This window comes from Panthera onca, chromosome D2 (assembly GCF_046562875.1).
Source record: "Panthera onca isolate mPanOnc1 chromosome D2, mPanOnc1 haplotype 2, whole genome shotgun sequence".
Classification (NCBI taxonomy): domain Eukaryota; kingdom Metazoa; phylum Chordata; class Mammalia; order Carnivora; family Felidae; genus Panthera; species Panthera onca.
In genome coordinates this window covers 40952698-40971385 of record NC_138349.1, presented here as the reverse complement: position 1 = coordinate 40971385, position 18688 = coordinate 40952698, and the positions used below count along the sequence as shown (strand labels likewise).

At 49.9% G+C, this 18688-nt stretch overlaps 1 protein-coding gene across 6 annotated transcripts in view; it reads left to right on the top strand.

Annotated features, from left to right (window-relative positions):
* WDFY4 (WDFY family member 4) overlaps positions 1–18449 on the top strand; it is a 302324-nt gene extending 283875 nt beyond the window's left edge. For 4 of the 6 annotated variants that reach the window (XM_078434513.2, XM_078434511.2, XM_078434510.2 and 1 more), the window contains 8 exons: positions 1788–1935; positions 3017–3201; positions 4072–4230; positions 8719–8898; positions 10735–10917; positions 13119–13203; positions 16851–16962; positions 17980–18449. In XM_078434513.2, coding sequence (XP_078290639.1) covers positions 1788–1935; positions 3017–3201; positions 4072–4230; positions 8719–8898; positions 10735–10917; positions 13119–13203; positions 16851–16962; positions 17980–18046 — 1119 coding nt within the window. In that variant the 3' untranslated portion in view covers positions 18047–18449. The other 2 variants (XM_078434514.2, XM_078434515.2) reach the window with 2 other exon arrangements.
* Positions 18450–18688: the final 239 nt, after the last annotated feature.

Genomic DNA, 18688 nt, shown 5'->3' with positions numbered 1-18688 from the left:
GGTGTGCAAGAGAAACACTTATTTAACTGATCCCGGCCCCATTGATCCTCAAGCCTCAGTGCAATGTGGAGAACTTTTATTCCTAAGTACAGCCATCTGGGCTATTATCATGGCCCCATGGGCTGGGCTCTCAGCCTGGATGGACATTCAGGAGCCATGCTGGGAAGTGAGTGCCTAAGCCCAGCCAATTCCAGGGCCATCTTGGGCAACAGCCTTCTCCATATGTAACCATGAGGCTTGGACGGGCTCATCTCAACAGTACAAAACAAGTAACATCTTTTCTACCTGGTCTTATGTGACATGCTCCAAGTTTGCTCAGCTCCCAGGTGAGGGGAGCGTGAGAAGTGCCTAAGGGTGACTTGGAGAATGAACAGCACATCCAAATGTGGGTTCGGCCAGGGAAGGCTTTGTAGGAAGGAGAGAATTTCAGGAAAGAAGCTTGGGTAGCCTAATAATACAGATAAAGCAATTAAATAATTCAAAGTAGTAGCCACCACCATCCAGTTGTGTCCTGGGTTACATTCTCACAGTTCTTGTCCCCACGCAAAAATATTTTCACATCAGTGTGATCACGGAGTGCACACGATTTTAGATTCTGATTTTACTTAGTGAGGTATTGGATGAGCTTTAAAAAAAGGTATTTCTAAGTAATCGTCAGAATTAGAATTCTTCCAGTGGTCCCAACCTAGAGACAAGATTAAAAGACTTCAGGACCACGCACTGTGCCATCAAGGCGCTGTGCCTGCTGAAGTTATTACAGGCACCGGGCCTGCGATGCTTTAGTCATTCTGTCGGGAAAGAAAGGATGTTCTTTATTAATGCTCCTTTAGAAATCATCATTCTGATCTCCGTTTGTATTGATCACCCACCCAGCTTTACTAGGTAGTCCAGTATTTGATTAAAGGCTGTAACTGAGCCTAGGCTGCTGTGAGACCCCTCCCAGCTGCCTGCTGAACCTCACTTCTACCCGTGTGCCCACCTGCGGCCCACCGTCACACCTCCATCATGGTACCCAGCGGATGTTTCCATCAGGGAGCAGAAGAATGGGCCTGATGGCTGGAAAAAACAGCCTAGTTGGGAAGGGGGGAGGGTGGAGAGCCGGAGCTGGCCTCAGCTGCCCTCTGTGGCAGCAGCAAGATTCTGCCAAGCAGCACGGCCTTGGGCTTCATATTTTGCCTGGTTATGCAAAAAGTTTGGCATTGGGGACACTTTGACAGCAGAGATCTAAGAAAAGTGAAAATAAGAAAGGCCACTAATGGGGTTTGCCTGTGCTCTTTGGAACGTTTGAATGGATGCTATTAAAGAATTCTGTCTTGATGCCCAGATGGACGTGCCTGCAGAGTTTGTAAAGGAAGGGGGGAGAAAAATGTGAGAAATAGCTCAAGCAAATGAAGAGAGACATGTGATCTAGAGAGAGAAGAGGGTCATTCTGACCCATGATTTGAGAGGCAGCTCTGCCAGGGACCAAAGGCTCCTCAATGAGGTCATCCTTTTCCCAAGCAGCGTGGAGAAGATGACAGTTGGACAGCCAGGAAGGCTATTTCTGCTAGTCACGCACCATGACCTGGAGAAAGCAGTGGGCCCTCTCTGAGCCCAAGCCCCTCATCGACAACATCCGAGGGCTGAACCAGATAGTTCTGTTTTTGTTTATCTCAGTCAGAAGCGAGCCCAGCTCAGGCAGCACTCAGAGCGGAGGTACCGCTGTGGCTTGACTGGGGAGGACTCCTCCTCCGGCCGTCTGTCCCTAATGACTTGTGCGGTATACGTCTGTCCCCTTGCCTCTCCAGCTCTTTACGAAACCCCACCCAGCCAGGACCACTGCAGGGAAGGCTTCACCCGGAAAGGATGCCGTCATACCTGCGAGCCTCCCCAGCCACCCACAGCCCTTTTTCTACAATCTGCAGTCACTGCGGCCCTCCCAGGTCACAGTCAAAGGTAACCACCTGGTCAGCTCTGTTTGGCGCCCTGTCCCACAGATGTCCCTTTAGTGACTGGTGTTCCTTTGGAGACTCAGGGGCACAGACCCTTCAGGGTCTTGGGGTCTGACTTTGGATGGCTGTGTCTCTAGTCACAGCAGGAATCTGGGGAGGCCTGTGCCCTAGAAGTGTCCGGAACCACCTCTGTTAGATCCTGACAGACTCACCTGTCTGCCTGTCTATCTAAGACACACATTCCCCTCCTTCTTTCATATATGTGTGTGCGCACATACACACACACCCCTTTCTCTTTCTTTCTCTTTCTCTCTTTCCTGCACACACACACACATACACCCCTCCTCACCTCCAAAGCCAGATTTCCCGAGGGGAGAGAGGGTTGCAGCCTCTGTTCCTTAGTACCCACAGTCACCATTGCTCCTAAGCACCCACGCGGGCCTGCAGCCACTAGCCAGGAGCAGCTGACCTGGGGCACACAGCCCAGTGTGAGTTCCAGCCCTGCTGCTTCTTAGGGAAACTGTGGGTGAAGTCTGATGTCTGGGCCATCTGGGGCATGCACTGCTTTTGGGAAATCCCAAGACAAAGGGCAACATTCTGGAGTTCTATAAGGAGTACAAGGCCAGGTTTGTTGGGGGTTTTTGGTGTGTCCTTTTTTTCCTTCAACTCCAAGAACAGTGCCGGTGGCACACCCATCCCTACCAGATAAGGTCTCTGGGAGGGACAGGAAGGGCAGAGCCCCCCAAGGCTCCTGTGGCTTTGTGCCACCTGCACCGACAGCCTCAGCCACTCCTCCCCTGATACCAGTCCTTTAGAGACACTGAAAACCTGTGGCCATGTGCAAGCTTAACGTATGTGCTAAGACAGGGGAGGAACCCAGGGCCAGGGGACCCAGCTCGGGGCCAGGGTCTAACACAGTCCCTGGAGTGAGGCCCTGGAGTGAGGTGACTTGACGAGCAAGTGGCTACTGCCCAGGCTTGTGCTTTGCCAAGTCCAGGTCACCTGCCCATGGCTCCTCCCTGGGCACAGAGAAAGGGGGTGTTGCCTCTTGGCAGGTAAGCTCCACCATACTAACTGGGGGGTAGATATGTACCTTTTCTCTCTAGGCTCAGAATCCCCCAAAGGAGCCATTGGCCACATCGTCCCTACCGAGAAGACCATCCTGGCTGTGGAAAAGAACAAGATGCTGCTGCCTCCGCTCTGGAACAGGACCTTCAGCTGGGGCTTTGATGACTTCAGCTGCTGCCTGGGGAACTATGGCTCTGACAAGGTGGGCGGGTGTGGGGTGCAGGCATGGGGCACGCGGGCAGGCGGGGCACAGGGTGGTCACCGTTGAGGCAGAAGCAGTCAGAGGGCGAGTCCAAAGCAGGCACAGCTGCCCCACTTCCTCCTTGTGCCTGTGCCCCCTGCCTGAGAGGGAGACGGCTTGTGCGGCCCGGCTGAGGGCCCTTGTGGGCCAAGCCTCCAACCCATATTCTAAGGAGCGGAGCTTACAAGTTCACAGTGCACGCTGTCACTTCACAGCAGTCTCTGCCACCAGCCGGTCACTTGGCTGCGTGGAGGCCACTCAGACTCTCAGTCTGGTGTGGAGTCTTGGGGTTCCCCTGGCATTTGCTCACGGCTCAGACTCTGAGGACACTCACTGAGCATTGAGCCAGCGCCAGAAGCGAGCCGTCTGGTTGCCCTTCATCCACCCTTGACTCAGGCCACAAAGTTACTTCACATCTTGCTGTGGCCCTGGCCACCTCCAGCCTCCTTTCCTAGCCCAACTTCCCTCCTACCCTACATCCCACGCACCGATCACATGACATGAACTCCCTGCTCACCGAGCTCTCCCTTGCCACCCCCAGCCTTCCCTACCACTTCATGAGGCAGCCAGGTGTTTACAACGTCGCCCTAACTCCCTGCTCGCTTGTGTCTCCCCACTCACTAGAGTATGAGCTCCTTGGGGACAGGCTTGGATTGCCTGGACTGGGTCACTAGTGCCAGCCTCCAGAACACATGACATGTCCTGCAGTTCCCATGGCACACAAGCAAGCCAGCAGCATCCAGAACTGCCCTTGTCCCTCTGTCACCCTGTCCGGGCTCTCGGCCCTGTGCTGGCTGGGGCGCCAGTGCTCACCCCACTTGTCTCCCATAGATCCTGACGACATTCGAGAACCTGGCTGCCTGGGGCCGCTGCCTGTGTACCGTGTGCCCAGCCCCCACAACGATCATCACCTCTGGGGCCAGTGCAGTGGTCTGTGTATGGGAGCTCAGCATAGCCAGAGGCCGGCCGAAAGGCCTGCACCTCAAGCAGGTACGATACCTCAGGTGGGGATTTTACCTCAGGTGGGGATGGTGCCTCAGGTGGAGATCGTGACTGGGGCATGTGTGGTGCCTCAGGCAGGTATAGTGCCCTAGTGCCATCTAATTCCCTGCGCACCAAAAGCCCTGCCTCCCTCAGGAGCCGAGAACACAGAGAGGCACTGGTGACGGCACATGGCTGTTTGTTGTTAGAAGGCCACGGTTTCATGCCCACGGTGATTTTGACAAGCCCACAGGGCAGGTGGCCCCATGGGACCCATCCCTCAATGAGAGATGCCACTTATGCGTCAGAGCCAGTGAAAGCAGTTTCCTTGCACTTGAGAACATTTTTGATCATGTGCCGTGGGCACTTGTGCGGATAGCCTCCTTTTACCTTCTCAGCAACACTGTAAACTAGGTGCTATTCTTATCCTTACTTTACCGGTGGAAAAAACAGGTGCGAAGAAGTTAAGTGACTCGTCGTGGAGCCGGAAATTGAAAGGCTATTTCAGAACAGCAGTGGAGTAGAGCAAAAGCAGGCGGGGGCAGTGGGCTCCTTCCAGTCCCGCCTCAGGAATCACCGCCGCTCTCGTAACAATCAGAGTGTACTCACTGCTTGCTTGAGACTCTGTACATTCGTTTCAGTCTGGTGAATCCGGCACTGTTATTCCCACTTCCACACAAGGAAACTGAAGCTCAGAGAGAGCGAGTTTGCGTTTTAATCTGGGTCGATCTAACTCTAAACCCACGCTTCCTGCCTGTGCATCCTTGAACCTGCCCATAATACCACTAGGGTACGCTTCCAACTCTAAAATGCAGCTCATTTTTACATCTGTATTCGTAGTTAGCCATATAGACCCAAGATGACAACCACCAAAATTAATCATACAAAACTCACCACGGATCAGATTTCCTAAACCGCACATGTTTCACTGAAACTGCTCCGCGGTTTCTCTGGATGCTTTTCAAGCCCTCCCCTGACCACCCTACCACCCCCTGCAGCACACGTGTGGTGCAAGGTAGGCACTCAGTAGACGTGAGGTAAAGAACGACTGGGTCAGTGCTGAGGGGGCCGATTACTCCTGTGGAGCAGTGGCACCTGCTGAGGGAGCTGTGCAGGCCAAGTGCAGGCTGCCTTCCCCAGACTCTCAGAGCCAGCCTCGGAGCGCCCTGCCTTTTCACCTTTTCACCCTGTTCTAGGTTTCCTTCTCCTTCCATGGACTGCGGGCAGGGGGCTACATTCTTACTCCTGACCTGTGTGAAGAGACCGCACATTATTATTACTCTATGGAGTGCTCCCTTATCCCAGGCACCACTTTAGGGACACCCTAGATCCAGCCTGACTGCAGAGCCGGCCTTGGGGAGTCGGGGAAGTGGCCTCCCGCTACCGCTCCCAGGCCCCTTTTGAAAATGAAGATGTGCTATATAAAAGCCCTGTATTGACAGCATAAAAATGTAATTCATCATCCTCTCCTAGTTATAAATCAAGAGGAAAAGGTAAGGGGAATCCCACACGTTCTTATTTCCTACGCAGAATAAAATCCTTTATCATTTACCTGTAGTGGCTGACATGGCCTTGGGGATCCCCCAGACCACCAGCTGCTCAGTGAGGGGGTCTGTCCCTGACTTGCCGGCAAAGACATCATTAAATAGTTTCATACACAGTTTTTTTTAAGTGTTTCATTTTTTAAAGATATTACAACATTAAAGACAAATTTCAAATTCACTTCAAAGTTGAATAATTCTCTATAATCTCTACAAAAGTTTCCATTGTCACATACTGCCATCCCCCGATATACATATTTATACCATTCTGATCATTGTGTAGATATGTTTATTCTGTTTCCACCCAGCCTATCAAATTGTTTCTGCTTCTCCACAGTCTGTAATTTACATTTCAATTGTTCTGTATTATTCCATTTCCATAAAATTACATTTCAATTGTTTTGTTATGTCAGTGCGCCACGGTTTAATAAACCGTTTCTCCTCAAACTAGACAATTACATTACTTCCAAATTTTAACTATTTTAAATAATGTTGCAGACAACAGCTTATCTAGATTGCTGTTTGCTTCTGATTAATTGTTGCCTTAAAATAAATTTCAAGAAGTAGAACTACCAAGCAGGGACATCGTGCTTTCGATAGTGGTTCTGTAACGTTACATTGCCACCGCGATTAATTAAGAGTGCCCATCTCACCACAAGTGTCCAGCATGAGCAGTTATTTCCACAGGCTTTTGTTTTGTTTTATTTTATTTTACTTTATTTTATTTTATTATTTTATTTTCTTTATTTTTTGCTGCTTTATTTAGGCATGATGACAGTGAAGTCATTTTAATTGGCCACGTAGAGAGGTACTGTGGCAGTACCCCCTGATTCATGGTTTCACGTGCCATGGTCTCAGTCACCTGTGGTCAGCCATAGCCCGAAACCAGATAATCCTCCTTCTGACTCATCATCAGAAGGTCAGTAGTAGTCTCGGGCCACATCACAGTGCCTATGACATTCACCTCATGTCATCACAGGAAGGATGAGTAGCGTCCAATAACACATTCTGAGAGAGAGAGGCCACACTCACATAACTTTCATTGCAGTACATTGTTATAACAGTTCTAGTTTATTACTAGTTATTGCTTTTAATCTGTTACTGTGTCTAATTTATAAATTAAATTTTTTCATAGCTATGTATGTACAGGAAAAAAACAGTACACACAGGGTTTGGTACCACCCACGGTTTCAAGCATCTACTGAGGGTTTTGGAACATGTCCTCCATGGATAAGGGGGACTACTGTATTCTTATTTTACTTATTTATTTATTTATTTATTTATTTATTTATTTATTTTAAAATATAATTTATTGTCAAGTTGGTTTCCATACAACACCCAGTGCTCATCCCAACAAAGAGCCAGTAGACAGCACAGTGACATCTGCTGTCCTCCTTCACTGATGTCCTTAGCCTTTCCAGATGGGGGTGGCTACGTGCCTCGTGATGAGAGGCAGTGAGCATTACACGGGTGGTCAGTGCCTGCACGCAGACTGGCCCCCCTCACTCTCCAGTGCCTCCCTTTGCAAAGCAGTAGATTTGGCTCCATTCATGGACAGCACATGGGGACACTTGGGCTCAGAGCTTCTCTCTCTGAATCCCCAGCCTTTAGTCCAGCATCCCCTGGCTTGCACTCTTTGGAGTCACCATGTCCCTCTACGGTCAGAACTCAGTCATCAGAGCTCCTGTCGGATCCTCTGCTTTTCTCTTCACGTGGACAGCTTCCAGTTTCCTGAGATGACCCCAGTCATCTTCTGTGGGTCACGTCCGGAACCTTGCCAGCCCCATCTGCTTGGTGCCACATTAAGATCTACCAAAAACAAACAGGAATCCCTGGCAGAACTCTTCCTGGCTGTGACCAGGCAAAGTGACAGCTTTGAAAAATGATGCTCAGACTCATTGACCCAAATGAGCGAGCAGTCATCCGTCCTGAGGGTGGAGGTTTACCACTAGGTAAGCCAGGGTAATCACATTTCAGAACGCCATCTCTGCACTTCTCTGGCTCATTCCAGAAGACAGCTGCCCGTGTGGATGCAGCAGCTCTCAGATCAGGCTTACCTGGCAGCTTCTGGGACCATTGTGATGGGAAACCACACTGTGGCCAGCGGCCGTGGACCTGGGAACACCAGGCCACCCCAGCCCCTCCGGCACGTGTCCCTGGGGAGCAAGGCCTCTGGCCATATCTGGATACATAACCATCTGTGAACCAGGCGAGACCCAGCACAGGCCAACCTGAGGGCCAAGACCAAGGCCCTGAGTCACCTGCTGCCACGTGGCCAGACAGGCTATGAACCCAGATCCATCAGACTTGAAAAGTCACGTCTTTTTTCATAATGACCTGACAGCCCCCCCACCGCCTCCCTTCCATTTTAGTTGGCAGAGGCATGTTTGTTTCTGAGGTTCTCCTGGGGTAATGCTCAAACTGGAGCGTGCATGAAAATTTCCTGGAGAGCTTGTGAAAACCCATGGTTTTCATCATAGCCCCGCCCCCAGAGTTTCTGACTCAGTCGGTCTTGGATAGGGCCCAAGAATTTGCATTTGAATTTCTAGCTGATGTTTATGCACCTGGTTGGGACGCTACACTTGGTAAATCAGTGTCCTTGCATGTGACTAGTGGTACGTGCAGCTTCAACACGCAAGGCCAAGTGTAGGTGAGCTCACAGCGTGTGAGGGTGCTACTAGCCTGTTTCAGTTATGATAAAAGGGCTGCAGATCCACACTGGCTGAGCCTCAACTCCCAGAAATGGATGGAACTGAGAGGCCAGCATAGACTCATGTACAAACACACACATGGAAACACATGCACACACATACCACAGACTTTGGAATCATGGAATCACCCTGAATCTCTGTTTCCTCATCTGGAGCCCAACAGTAAGTGGGAAGGCAGGAAATCTCCCCAGGTACCTAGATTGAGGGTCCCTCCCATAATCTGTGGATCTGCTTCTTGTCCTCAGGCCTTATATGGACACACACAGGCTGTCACATGCCTGGCAGCATCAGTCACCTTCAGCCTCCTGGTGAGTGGCTCCCAAGACTGTACTTGCATCCTGTGGGACCTAGACCATCTCACCCACGTGGCCCGCCTGCCTGCCCACCGGGAAGGTATCTCTGCTCTTGCCATCAGTGATGTCTCGGTGAGTCCTCACTTTCTCAATGTCTATGAGCCTGCCTGGAAGCATGGTGCAGTGTCCCAAGAGAAAACCCAGGAACAAAGAGAGGCTGATCTCCCAAGAATGTTGAGAAATGTCCCAAATGTGTGGAGTATTCTTTGCCCAGGCAGAGTGGAGCCATCAACATGTGCAGCATCTGGTTCTAGATTTTATTTTTTCCTTTTTTATTTTTCTCCCTCAGGGTGGTGAGAGTGGTGGGAGGTGTCTGTTCTGGCACAGGCGTGAGGGAATTGGGGCAGGAAGTTGGTTTTGGTAAGAGATCTTCTGGGCTTGGCGGATGAATTCAGTTCGCTGATGTTAAGTCAATGCTAACTCATCAGGTGCTTCTGGTCTCCATGGCAGGAAGTGCTTCTGTTTGTCCCTCCAAGCTGCTACCAAAGATAAGCCTGTCAGGAATGTGTGTGTGTGTGTGTGTGTGTGTGTGTGTGTGTGTGTTATGTCTGAGTGAAACAGAGACAGATAGACAGAGACCAAGACAGAGAGAACAGAAAGAGTTAGAGAACTATATATCTAAATCTCAGTGTGGAATTTCTCCCAGGCTGGAATCCTCATCATAGGGCATGGGGTTCCGTGAGGATTCAAAGGCTCTGCATCTTCTCACAGAAAACCCTAGGAGTCCAGGGCATGGATAGAGTGGCAAGGGGATAATAGAAAGAGGGGGAGATAATGAAGAAGGCTCCTCGTCCCAACTTTAGCTAAACATGGTGTTCCAGGTAGACTTGAATCTAGGGTGAATCTTACATGGGCAGAACAGAGGATGGATGGATGGATGGATGGATGGATAGATGAATAGGTATGTGGCTGGATGGATATTTGGGTGAATTAATGGGAGGATAGGTAAGTGGGCAGATGGAGGGTGGATGGATGGATGGATGGGAGGATGGTGAGTGAATGGATAAATTGGTGGATGTATTGGGAAAGGCACCAAGCCCTGATCTGAGAGAGCATTATAATGTCCTCAGATCTCAGAGGAGACATAGCATGACCAACAACTTGTTGAATTCAACTTGTCCTGGAGTCAACTGAATTCACTAAGTGTCTACTGGGCTCAGGGTTGGGTGCTTGACAGAGATGTATCAGACATGGTCCTCAGCCTCAAGCAGACTCTAACAGAGTCAGACAATTCAGAAAGGGATATGATGGAGCCCAGAGGGCTATGGAAGGGCACTGAGTTCCCTACGTCCTTTCTGTGGTTAGGGTAAGGCTCAAAGGCATGGCTCCAGCTGGTTTTATGAGTCCTCAGTGACAGTGACCACTATACCATTGGCCATAATATTGACAAGGACTTGAGAAGAAAACTCTAGACATAAACATTTCAGGAGGTTCAATGGGGACATTTCTCCTCAGAAATTCCCTTCAGAGAGACATCGCCAATTCTTTGAGCCATATACAATCATTCAAACCTCTGTACTCTGCCCTCTACCAAGTGATATCCAAATCTTCTTCATGGGGACAGGGCTGGCCTGCCTGCCATGTCCAGGCCCCATGTCTGGAGCCAGAGGCAGTCTCCAGGCTGTGGAAGGAGTCCAAAGGGTAAGTCAGCCAGTTTGTGTCAGAGAAAGCAGTATCCAAACACATGACTGCAGTATGCAAATAGCCAGGAATTTGTAGTTGTGTGAAAACACAAGAGACCTATGAGCCATCTAATAAGAAGTGGGTATCTTAGGTCTTGGAGTACCTTCATTAGTCTTCAGAAGATAGCAGGTTAAGGGTGCTTGGGTGTGCAAACTCTGGCTGAGCAAATGCGGATGGGCAGGCAGTGACCTCAGCGTGGAGTGAAATCAGTTTTTATTGCTGCAGGGCACCATTGTCTCCTGTGCGGGAGCCCACTTGTCTCTGTGGAATGTCAACGGACAGCCACTGGCCAGCATCACCACGGCCTGGGGCCCTGAAGGAGTCATAACCTGCTGCTACATGATGGAAGGGCCAGCATGGGACACAAACCATGTCATCATCACTGGGAGTCAAGACGGCATGGTTCGGGTAGGTGTGTCTTGGGCAGAATGAAGGCAGAATGAAGGCAGAATGAAGGCAGAATGAGTACAAGAAAGTGGTCTTTGTTCTCACTTCCTCCAAGAGCCCAAATCTATAGGCTGCATTTGAGACCAAATGGTATGCCAGACTAGGTCTTCATGGCAAGTGAGGGCAAAGGCAAGGCTCTCTCCAGGCAAAACGTAGATAGATAGATAGATAGATAGATAGATAGATAGATAGATAGATAGAAGATAGATAGAATTATATATATAATTGTATACACACATATACTCATGAAATGAAATAAACATTTATCAGCATGAGGTGTGAAAGCTGAATGGTCAAATGTGTAAGAACATAGCCCAGTGCTGAAAAGAAATATTTGGGCGATCCATTCACACACTTGCCCATCCATCATCCACCCATCTGTTCACCCACTAATCCATCCAACTATTTATCTCTATACCTATTCATCCATTCATCCATCCTTTCATCCATCCTTCCAATAATACATCTACCTACCTACCCAACTATTTATCTCTCTACCATTCCTTCCTTCCTTCCCTCCCTCCTCCCTCCCTCACTCCTTCCCTCCCTTCCTCCTTTCCTTCCTTCCTCCATTCCTTTCCTCCTATACAATGATCTGTCCTTCCATATACCTATCAATTTACCCATGAATCCATCTATACATCCAAATATTTTTTATCTGTCCATCACCCTAACTCTGGCTCTGTACCAAACTCATCGTACAAGCCACAGGGAACACAGAAATTAATAATAGGCCATTATCCTCCAGCTGATCATATCCTAGAAGAGAATACAAACAGAAAATACATGTATGCAATGCATGCTATGACCATGATAATCAGAGTTCCATGGACCCTCTGAGGAAGGCCATGGAGAGGGAAAGCATCAATAAACCAGGAAGAGAACGAAACAGAAACATTGAAGTGTGAGGATTAGCCTGGGAAGAACAAGGTAAGCTTTCTGAGACTGACAGGAGGGATGAAGGAATGAGTAAAGATAAGGAATAATTCAGAGGCTTACTTAAGAAACTGTCAACTGAATTCCACAGTTTAAAGGAAATGTTGACTGAAGGCCATAATGTATTCAAGAAAATGTCCACTGAATGCTTCAAACGTTTATGAAAGCTTGCTGAGTGCCATCATGGCTAAAACTTGGCCTTGCTTTGCATGGGTGTCCATGCCCCAAGGCTCAGAATAATCATGGAGATAATACTTGCTGAATAAATATGTGGTGAGGGTCCAAAGGGAGTATGGATTTATTTCTAACAGAGAGACATGAGAGGAGATGGCAGTATAACTGAGTCCCAAGGATGAAGAAAAGTTACAGCATATGGAGAGGCCAAGCAGGCTGAGGGGTCACTGTGTGTGGGTGGGAGAGACAAGGCTGAGGAGGGTCCCTTGAGAAGCCCCATTTGTGGGCTAGGAGGGGTACCTCATCTCTGCAGAGAGCAGGGCATCCTGGGCTAGCCAGAACATGAGTAGGTCAGGGAGGCCTGGGCTTGGTGGGGTGACTCACACTGTGGGTCAGTCAGAGGAGTCCAGGCTGGCCAAGCAGCAGGTGCATTTTTTTTTGTGGGCCCCCAAGTCATGAGTGAGAGACTTTCATGCACTCAGCACTCATTCATCCAACATGGCAATTGAGCTCCTGGAATGGCCCAGGGCTGGGTTAGGCCTGGTGTGGCGTTCAAAAAATCATTAAGAGGAGGCTGATCCTTGCCCTTTGTCAACATAACATCTGGATTCAGCAAGTGAGAAGCCATATGCAGTCAGCATGAGGACATTAATAGAAGGGCTTAGGACCAAGAGCCAGACACAGAGAATGGGGAGGCCTAGCTGCTAAGTGGTGAGGGAGGCCTCCAGGGATGGCGGCAGTGGGGTGAGAGGGCATTAGCTAAGTAAAATGACAATAAACTAGCTGCTGGGTCTCATCCCTGAAGATGAGAGGTTGAGGACGGAGGCACTATGGTCACAGGAGGGCAGAGTAAACCCACCTAAGCTTCAACAGTGCTCTACTGAAGCCTAAGTAATTTTTTGTCCCCGAGAATACGTTAGTGTTGGAAGTGAAAGGGGACCATATTCCCATCCCTTCCCTCAGGGTCTGTTGGATGTGAGGGAATGGAATGGGCCTGAGGCCACAGACAGGATCATTTCCCCAGCCATTGGCCCTTTCTCTTTTCTGGACAGATTTGGAAGACTGAGGACATGAAGACATCTGTTCCCGGACTGGTAGCACCAGAGGATCCCTCAGCTCAACCTCTGAGCCCAAGAGGTACCTGCCCTGCTAAGGGTGTGGGGCCTTCGCCTTGCTGTCTTCACTCCCCCCTCCCCTCCCATAGCTCCATTCAGTCCTACGGAGTCCAGGGAAGCCATTGAATCTCTCTGGATGTTGTCAAGTTGGGGGGACAGAGCACAGTTTACTGCAAGCTGCCAGCAGAACATGAAGCAGCGTGGAGTAGTCCATTGCATCCTAGCCCCGTCAGGCAGGGACCAGCAAGCTCTGGGATGCTCCCTGGACATGTGAACAGTCGTGGCGGTTTTCAGGGGCTTCTGAGCCTCAGAACCTTACAGAGCTTAGTTTGATGTTCTCCATCTGCCTGGATGACTCCTCAATGCCACACTTCCCAGCCCAGGGCCTGGGTCCAAATGCCTACTTGCCTGGACAGCCATGCTGCAGAAAGGGGCAAGGAGGGGCCAGGGAGGGGCCTTGCCATATGCCTGGAGAGAGGAAGTGGTTCCATAGCGCCCCGGCCTGCCCTGGTGATCCTGGCTCCGTCCACCCAACTCCCCATGGCAAGTTCCTCAGAGTGGGTCTGGAGGTCCTCTACATCCGCAATTCCCAGGAGCCTTATTAAAAATGTAGATCTGGGTCCTGTTTTTACCTTAAGCCCTGGCAAAAGATTGGGGGTTGCTAGATTTCCATGTCTAACAGGTCCCCAGTTGAATGTGGTGTGTACCAAGGTAAAAGAACGACTGTTCTGGAGCCCTCTTTGGTTTGTGGCAGATGGGACTGATGTAAGAAAATCTCTCTATTCTGCCATCACGGCCTCTGGTACCATCACCACCATGGCCACCACTGCTCAGCTTGCAGGGAGACGGCTGACCCTGAGCAGTCTCCATCATGCATACTTGCCGTGTATTCTCTAATTTGTCACGACAACCCCGTGAGATAGATTTTATTATGCCACCCATATGAAGGATTAGGACATTGAAGCACAGAGGCCTAGGAGCTTTCCCAGAGTTACCCAGAAGCGTAGGATTACCATCATTCTCACTTCTGTCCCCAGAGCGGACATAAGCAACCTCAGACCAACTTCAGACTGCCAGGCGAACCTCAACCGCAGATACTGCCATGCATCATCAACAATAGCACCACCCCTGATCACAGGCACAAAGATCACCAGCAAAGCCATCGCCTCCTTCTCTTCCACCACAGCTGTCCCAATAGCCCCCAGCCATCACCTCCTCCAGCGCAGCCAGCCTTCTTTCTCAGCTCCGTCTTCATCAAAGATTTTGGCCCAGAACCGAGACATTTTTCTTGGTGCCGCCCATGATGAAAGGAAACATGTTACCATGAAGTGTGACTTCTCCTGTCATCATGAGTTCTGGTTTACTCGTATCCCAAGACCCATGATCATTCACGGGAGAGAATTTATTAGAGTGCTAAGGGCTGCCTTCTAAAAAGAGTAGCCATCTTCAGTTAGTTCCTTTCTAGAATATACTCCACACCTTCCTGATTCATTTAATCATCCATTTATTGTTCTTTCTTCACACAAACATGCACAGACATCTGATCAGCCCTTACTGGGTCCCAGGCTCTACACTGAGAATCCCTTCCTTCAAAATAACACCATCTGGGCACCCTTGTCAATAATGTGGGCAGACCCAAAGCAGTGACCTCAGAAGGATCTACAACCACATTCACTTCATTGTTCCTAGTACCTTGAGGGTCCTTTGGGACTCCAAGGAATCACCCCATCTCAGGGTAAAAAGAAAGATGTGTGGGGTTTGTACATTCTAAAAAAACTCACAACAGTTCTTTGAAGAACGGGGGTCAGACTTTCTCCCCTATTTCTCCCACCCAGTTGGAAGAGAGCTAGCATAGAATCCTGTTCCCCAGCCTCATTATGAACAATTCTGTGGTACACCTGCACGAAAGGATGCCAGTTCAGTCCGTGGCTCCACTGCCCATTTCTGAAGCTATGGAGGTCCCATGAGGCAAAGGTTGATAAATGGATGTCTGAACAAGAATGCTGGGTGGATGGAAAGACCAATGAATGAAGAGCACCTCAAAGACCTTCCACTGGTTCTGGAAGTGCCAGTGCATTCATGGGTTTCTGTTCAGGGTCAACAGTTGTGCTGAGATTGTACTCATTGGGAATGGGGTCCAAAGAAATGGGAAGTGACATGAAAAGCAAGAGGCAGGGCTCTAGACCTAGTTCTGTGCCCAACAATTACTCTGTCCCTCGGTTCCCCTGCCCCTGACATGTCAGGATGTGCAGGAAGTACCTAACATGAAAAATAACAGGCATAGACAAGAATCTGCTCAACAAAATGCAGGTTGTTCTTATCATTTTTATAGGCTGGGAAGAGCCTTCTCCCTTCATATACCGGCCGATGACATTACGGAGCTCACAAGGCTGTTTCAGGCTGGCAGCAGCCCCATCATGCCTGGGTCCACATCCTTAACCTGCCGTTTGTCCCGACCTGTCTGAGGTCACCGCCGCCAAATAGAAAACAACTGCCGAGGTTGTGATTACAGTTTAAGGGAGGATTCAGGTGAAATGGCACGAGGGCACGGATGTATTCGTGAAAATCAGGCTGGACCACAGTGTAGAAATAGAAAATCCATTTGCAGGCTTACAAACCTCAGCCTGTGGAGGTCTCGTTGTTCTCCGAATATTGCTCAAACCCGTTTTGCTGGAAGGTGACAGAATCAGGCATGGCACGTGGATGTCTGTACCTGTGTCCTGTTGGTGTGCATGTTGCTATATCCCTCAGATGTCTTAAGGGGCAAGAAAGGAGAGCTTTGGAGATATTGAGGATGCCTCGTTTGTGTACAGACATGATCTAATTTCGGCCCGGAATTCACTTATTTGTCATTTGAAACAAGGACCAACCCAGTCAGAGCACAACGTATTTTAGGAATCACCTCGTAGACTTGGACTTGACCTGGAACACAAAAAGGGCTCCGGGAAGGCTTGTAGTGTGGCCTTTTGCACACACACAAAATGTGCACGCATTTCCCGGTGCACAGGCCTCTCTGCGCACGTAGGAGGACACCCTGGGACAGCTGGGACAGCTGTGTCGTTCCTGCCCTGACTCTGAGTGACTTCGCAGGGATGTACCCAGCTGATGTCTCTCCATCTCGCCCTCCATGTTGAAGGAATTACTGTCTGCCCCCAAATGCAGTCATTAAAATGAGTGAAGTAACAATCATTGAGTTATATTTTTTGAAAAAACGTTCTCAGCATTTAATTATTGGTTGTGGCGTGAGAGGATTTAGATAAGTTGATAATGCCGACTTTATGTAATTTATTTTTACTAGGCAATTACGGGCTGTGTTACATCCTGGCAGCAAGGTATTGTGGGGCATCTTATTAAGCATAAAGCCAGTAAACACTGATGAACAATTTTGCTGAACTAGGCATGCAATTTAGAAAGCAATAATACACAAATCCAATTTGGTACACAATGGATACCGCAGCCCGTCAGCACATGTAACTATCACAGCCTGCAAATTAAATTGGGACGGCCCTTTTTGCAACGGCACAGGCCAAGATTAAATATATTTTCCCCTCAATTTAACAAGTTGCTGACCACAAATATAAATATGTGTGTATGTGTTTGTGGCTCTGCCCGTGGACATCCACGTGCATGCATGGGTTTCCTAATCGTTCTCTCGCACGATCCCCACAGGTCACAGGTGGGAGAAGAATCTTGCCCTCTGTCGAGAGCTGGATGTCAGCCTTGCTTTGACAGGGAAGCCCAGCAAGACCAGCCCTGCGGTGACAGCCCTAGCCGTGTCCAGGTAACCAAGGCCTGGCTCCTTCGGGCCTCCAGCAGCTCAGGGCTCAGGTGGCCTGGCCCTGGAAAGTCGCCTCACTGCTGTAGGCACCAGGGAGGGCCCACCTTGCACAAGAGGCAAATGAGGAGCCCACGTAGGGCCCTAGGAAATGTTTTTTAACACACACATGTTCGTGCTCTCTCTCTCTTTCAAATACCCGTGAATTCATAAAGAAATGTAAAAGGGTGTAGCTTTGTAACTTCATGCTGGGGAGGCACTGTTTTCCTGAGGCCCGCTACCAATGCTAACATTTGGCGTGATGAGTATCGTACGCTAAAAAAAAAAAAGCGCCTTTTGAGAGCTCTAAGCCAGTGCAGAATAGCCAAGTGTCAGCCACTACACTTGATAGACATTATTTGATTCTTCATAATTACCCAGTGGAGGTTAAGTGGTCCTTTCTGTCATTAACCCATTGCTCACACTAGGAAGTGGAGTCTCCGGAGGCCGCGGGCCTTGGAGAGGCCCTTCCCTTCCTCCCTCACTGCCCTGCAGTTGCTGGCTCAGGATCTGTGGTGGTGGGAACCACACAGTGTTCCAGAAGCCAGGCTGAAATGAAGTGGGCTAGTGTAGGACATGGGAAAAGGGGGCCGGAGAGTCCGGAGCCCGAACTCTGCTGGAAAACTTGCCATTCGTTTGTAGGGGGGCCAGACTGTCTCTTCACAGGACAAAAGGCACACCTGGAGATGCTGGAGAGAAAAGGCAGGGCCTCACCCTGCTGCCAGGAGCCTGGGCATCTTGGGGAGTCCCCCCATACTCATGAGGGGTGCCACAATCCTCAGAGTTCAGAAGTTCCCCCTCTTCGGGGTCAAAGCATTCTCCAATTCTCCCAGGCCCCACCCCTGCCTCAGGTGGAGGTCAGGTGCAGGCCCCACGGGGTCCTGGACCGAACCCGCCATGTCGCAGCGTCCTGAGTGCCCGCTGGGATGAGTGGGACCCACAGGCTTGGCTCTAACACTCCTGTCTATTCCTTCTCTTCCCAAGAAACCAGACCAAACTTCTGGTCGGCGATGAGAAGGGGAGAATATTCTGCTGGTCTGCAGAAGGGTAGGAAGAAAGACAGTGGAGGTCAGGTGGAGTGAGCGGCAGGTGCCCTGAGTGGCAGCAGCAGCACCAGCAAAGGGAGGCTGTCGCAGTGCCTGGGGCACAGAAGACTCTCCCCTGAGGAAGGGGCTGCTGGCCATCAGAGCTGCACACCCCGAGCCACTCCATGGCCCATGCGACTTTGGCCTTGGGTTGCCCAAGGACACACTCCATAAAAAGGAGAAGAGCACCTGGGAGCCTGGGAGCAGCGATCTGGAAACTGTGACTCACTCACAAGCTGCCCACGAACTCACAAGACTCACCTTTTCAAAGGGCTTATTACACTGAAAAAAATTGGGTCACTTGCTGGAAACTAATGGGAAATATTGGATTGTCTTTATTTTATTAAAATGACCGTTTTCAAAATGCAAGAGGGCTCGTGAGTGTAAGATCACCACCCTTTTCCACTCATTTGTTTGCATCCCATACCTAGAAAGGCAGGAAGGCCTCAGAGAAGCACAGCCCGCCCTCAGAGTGTTTCTCAGGCCCTCCTGCCTCCCTCCCTGGAATCTGGCTTTCCTGCAGGCTTGCCCGCCAGACAAGGGTTCATGGGGAGCGAGGGGCTATGCTCAGGAGGCCCGGCTAACATGGCTGACAGGACGTGAACATG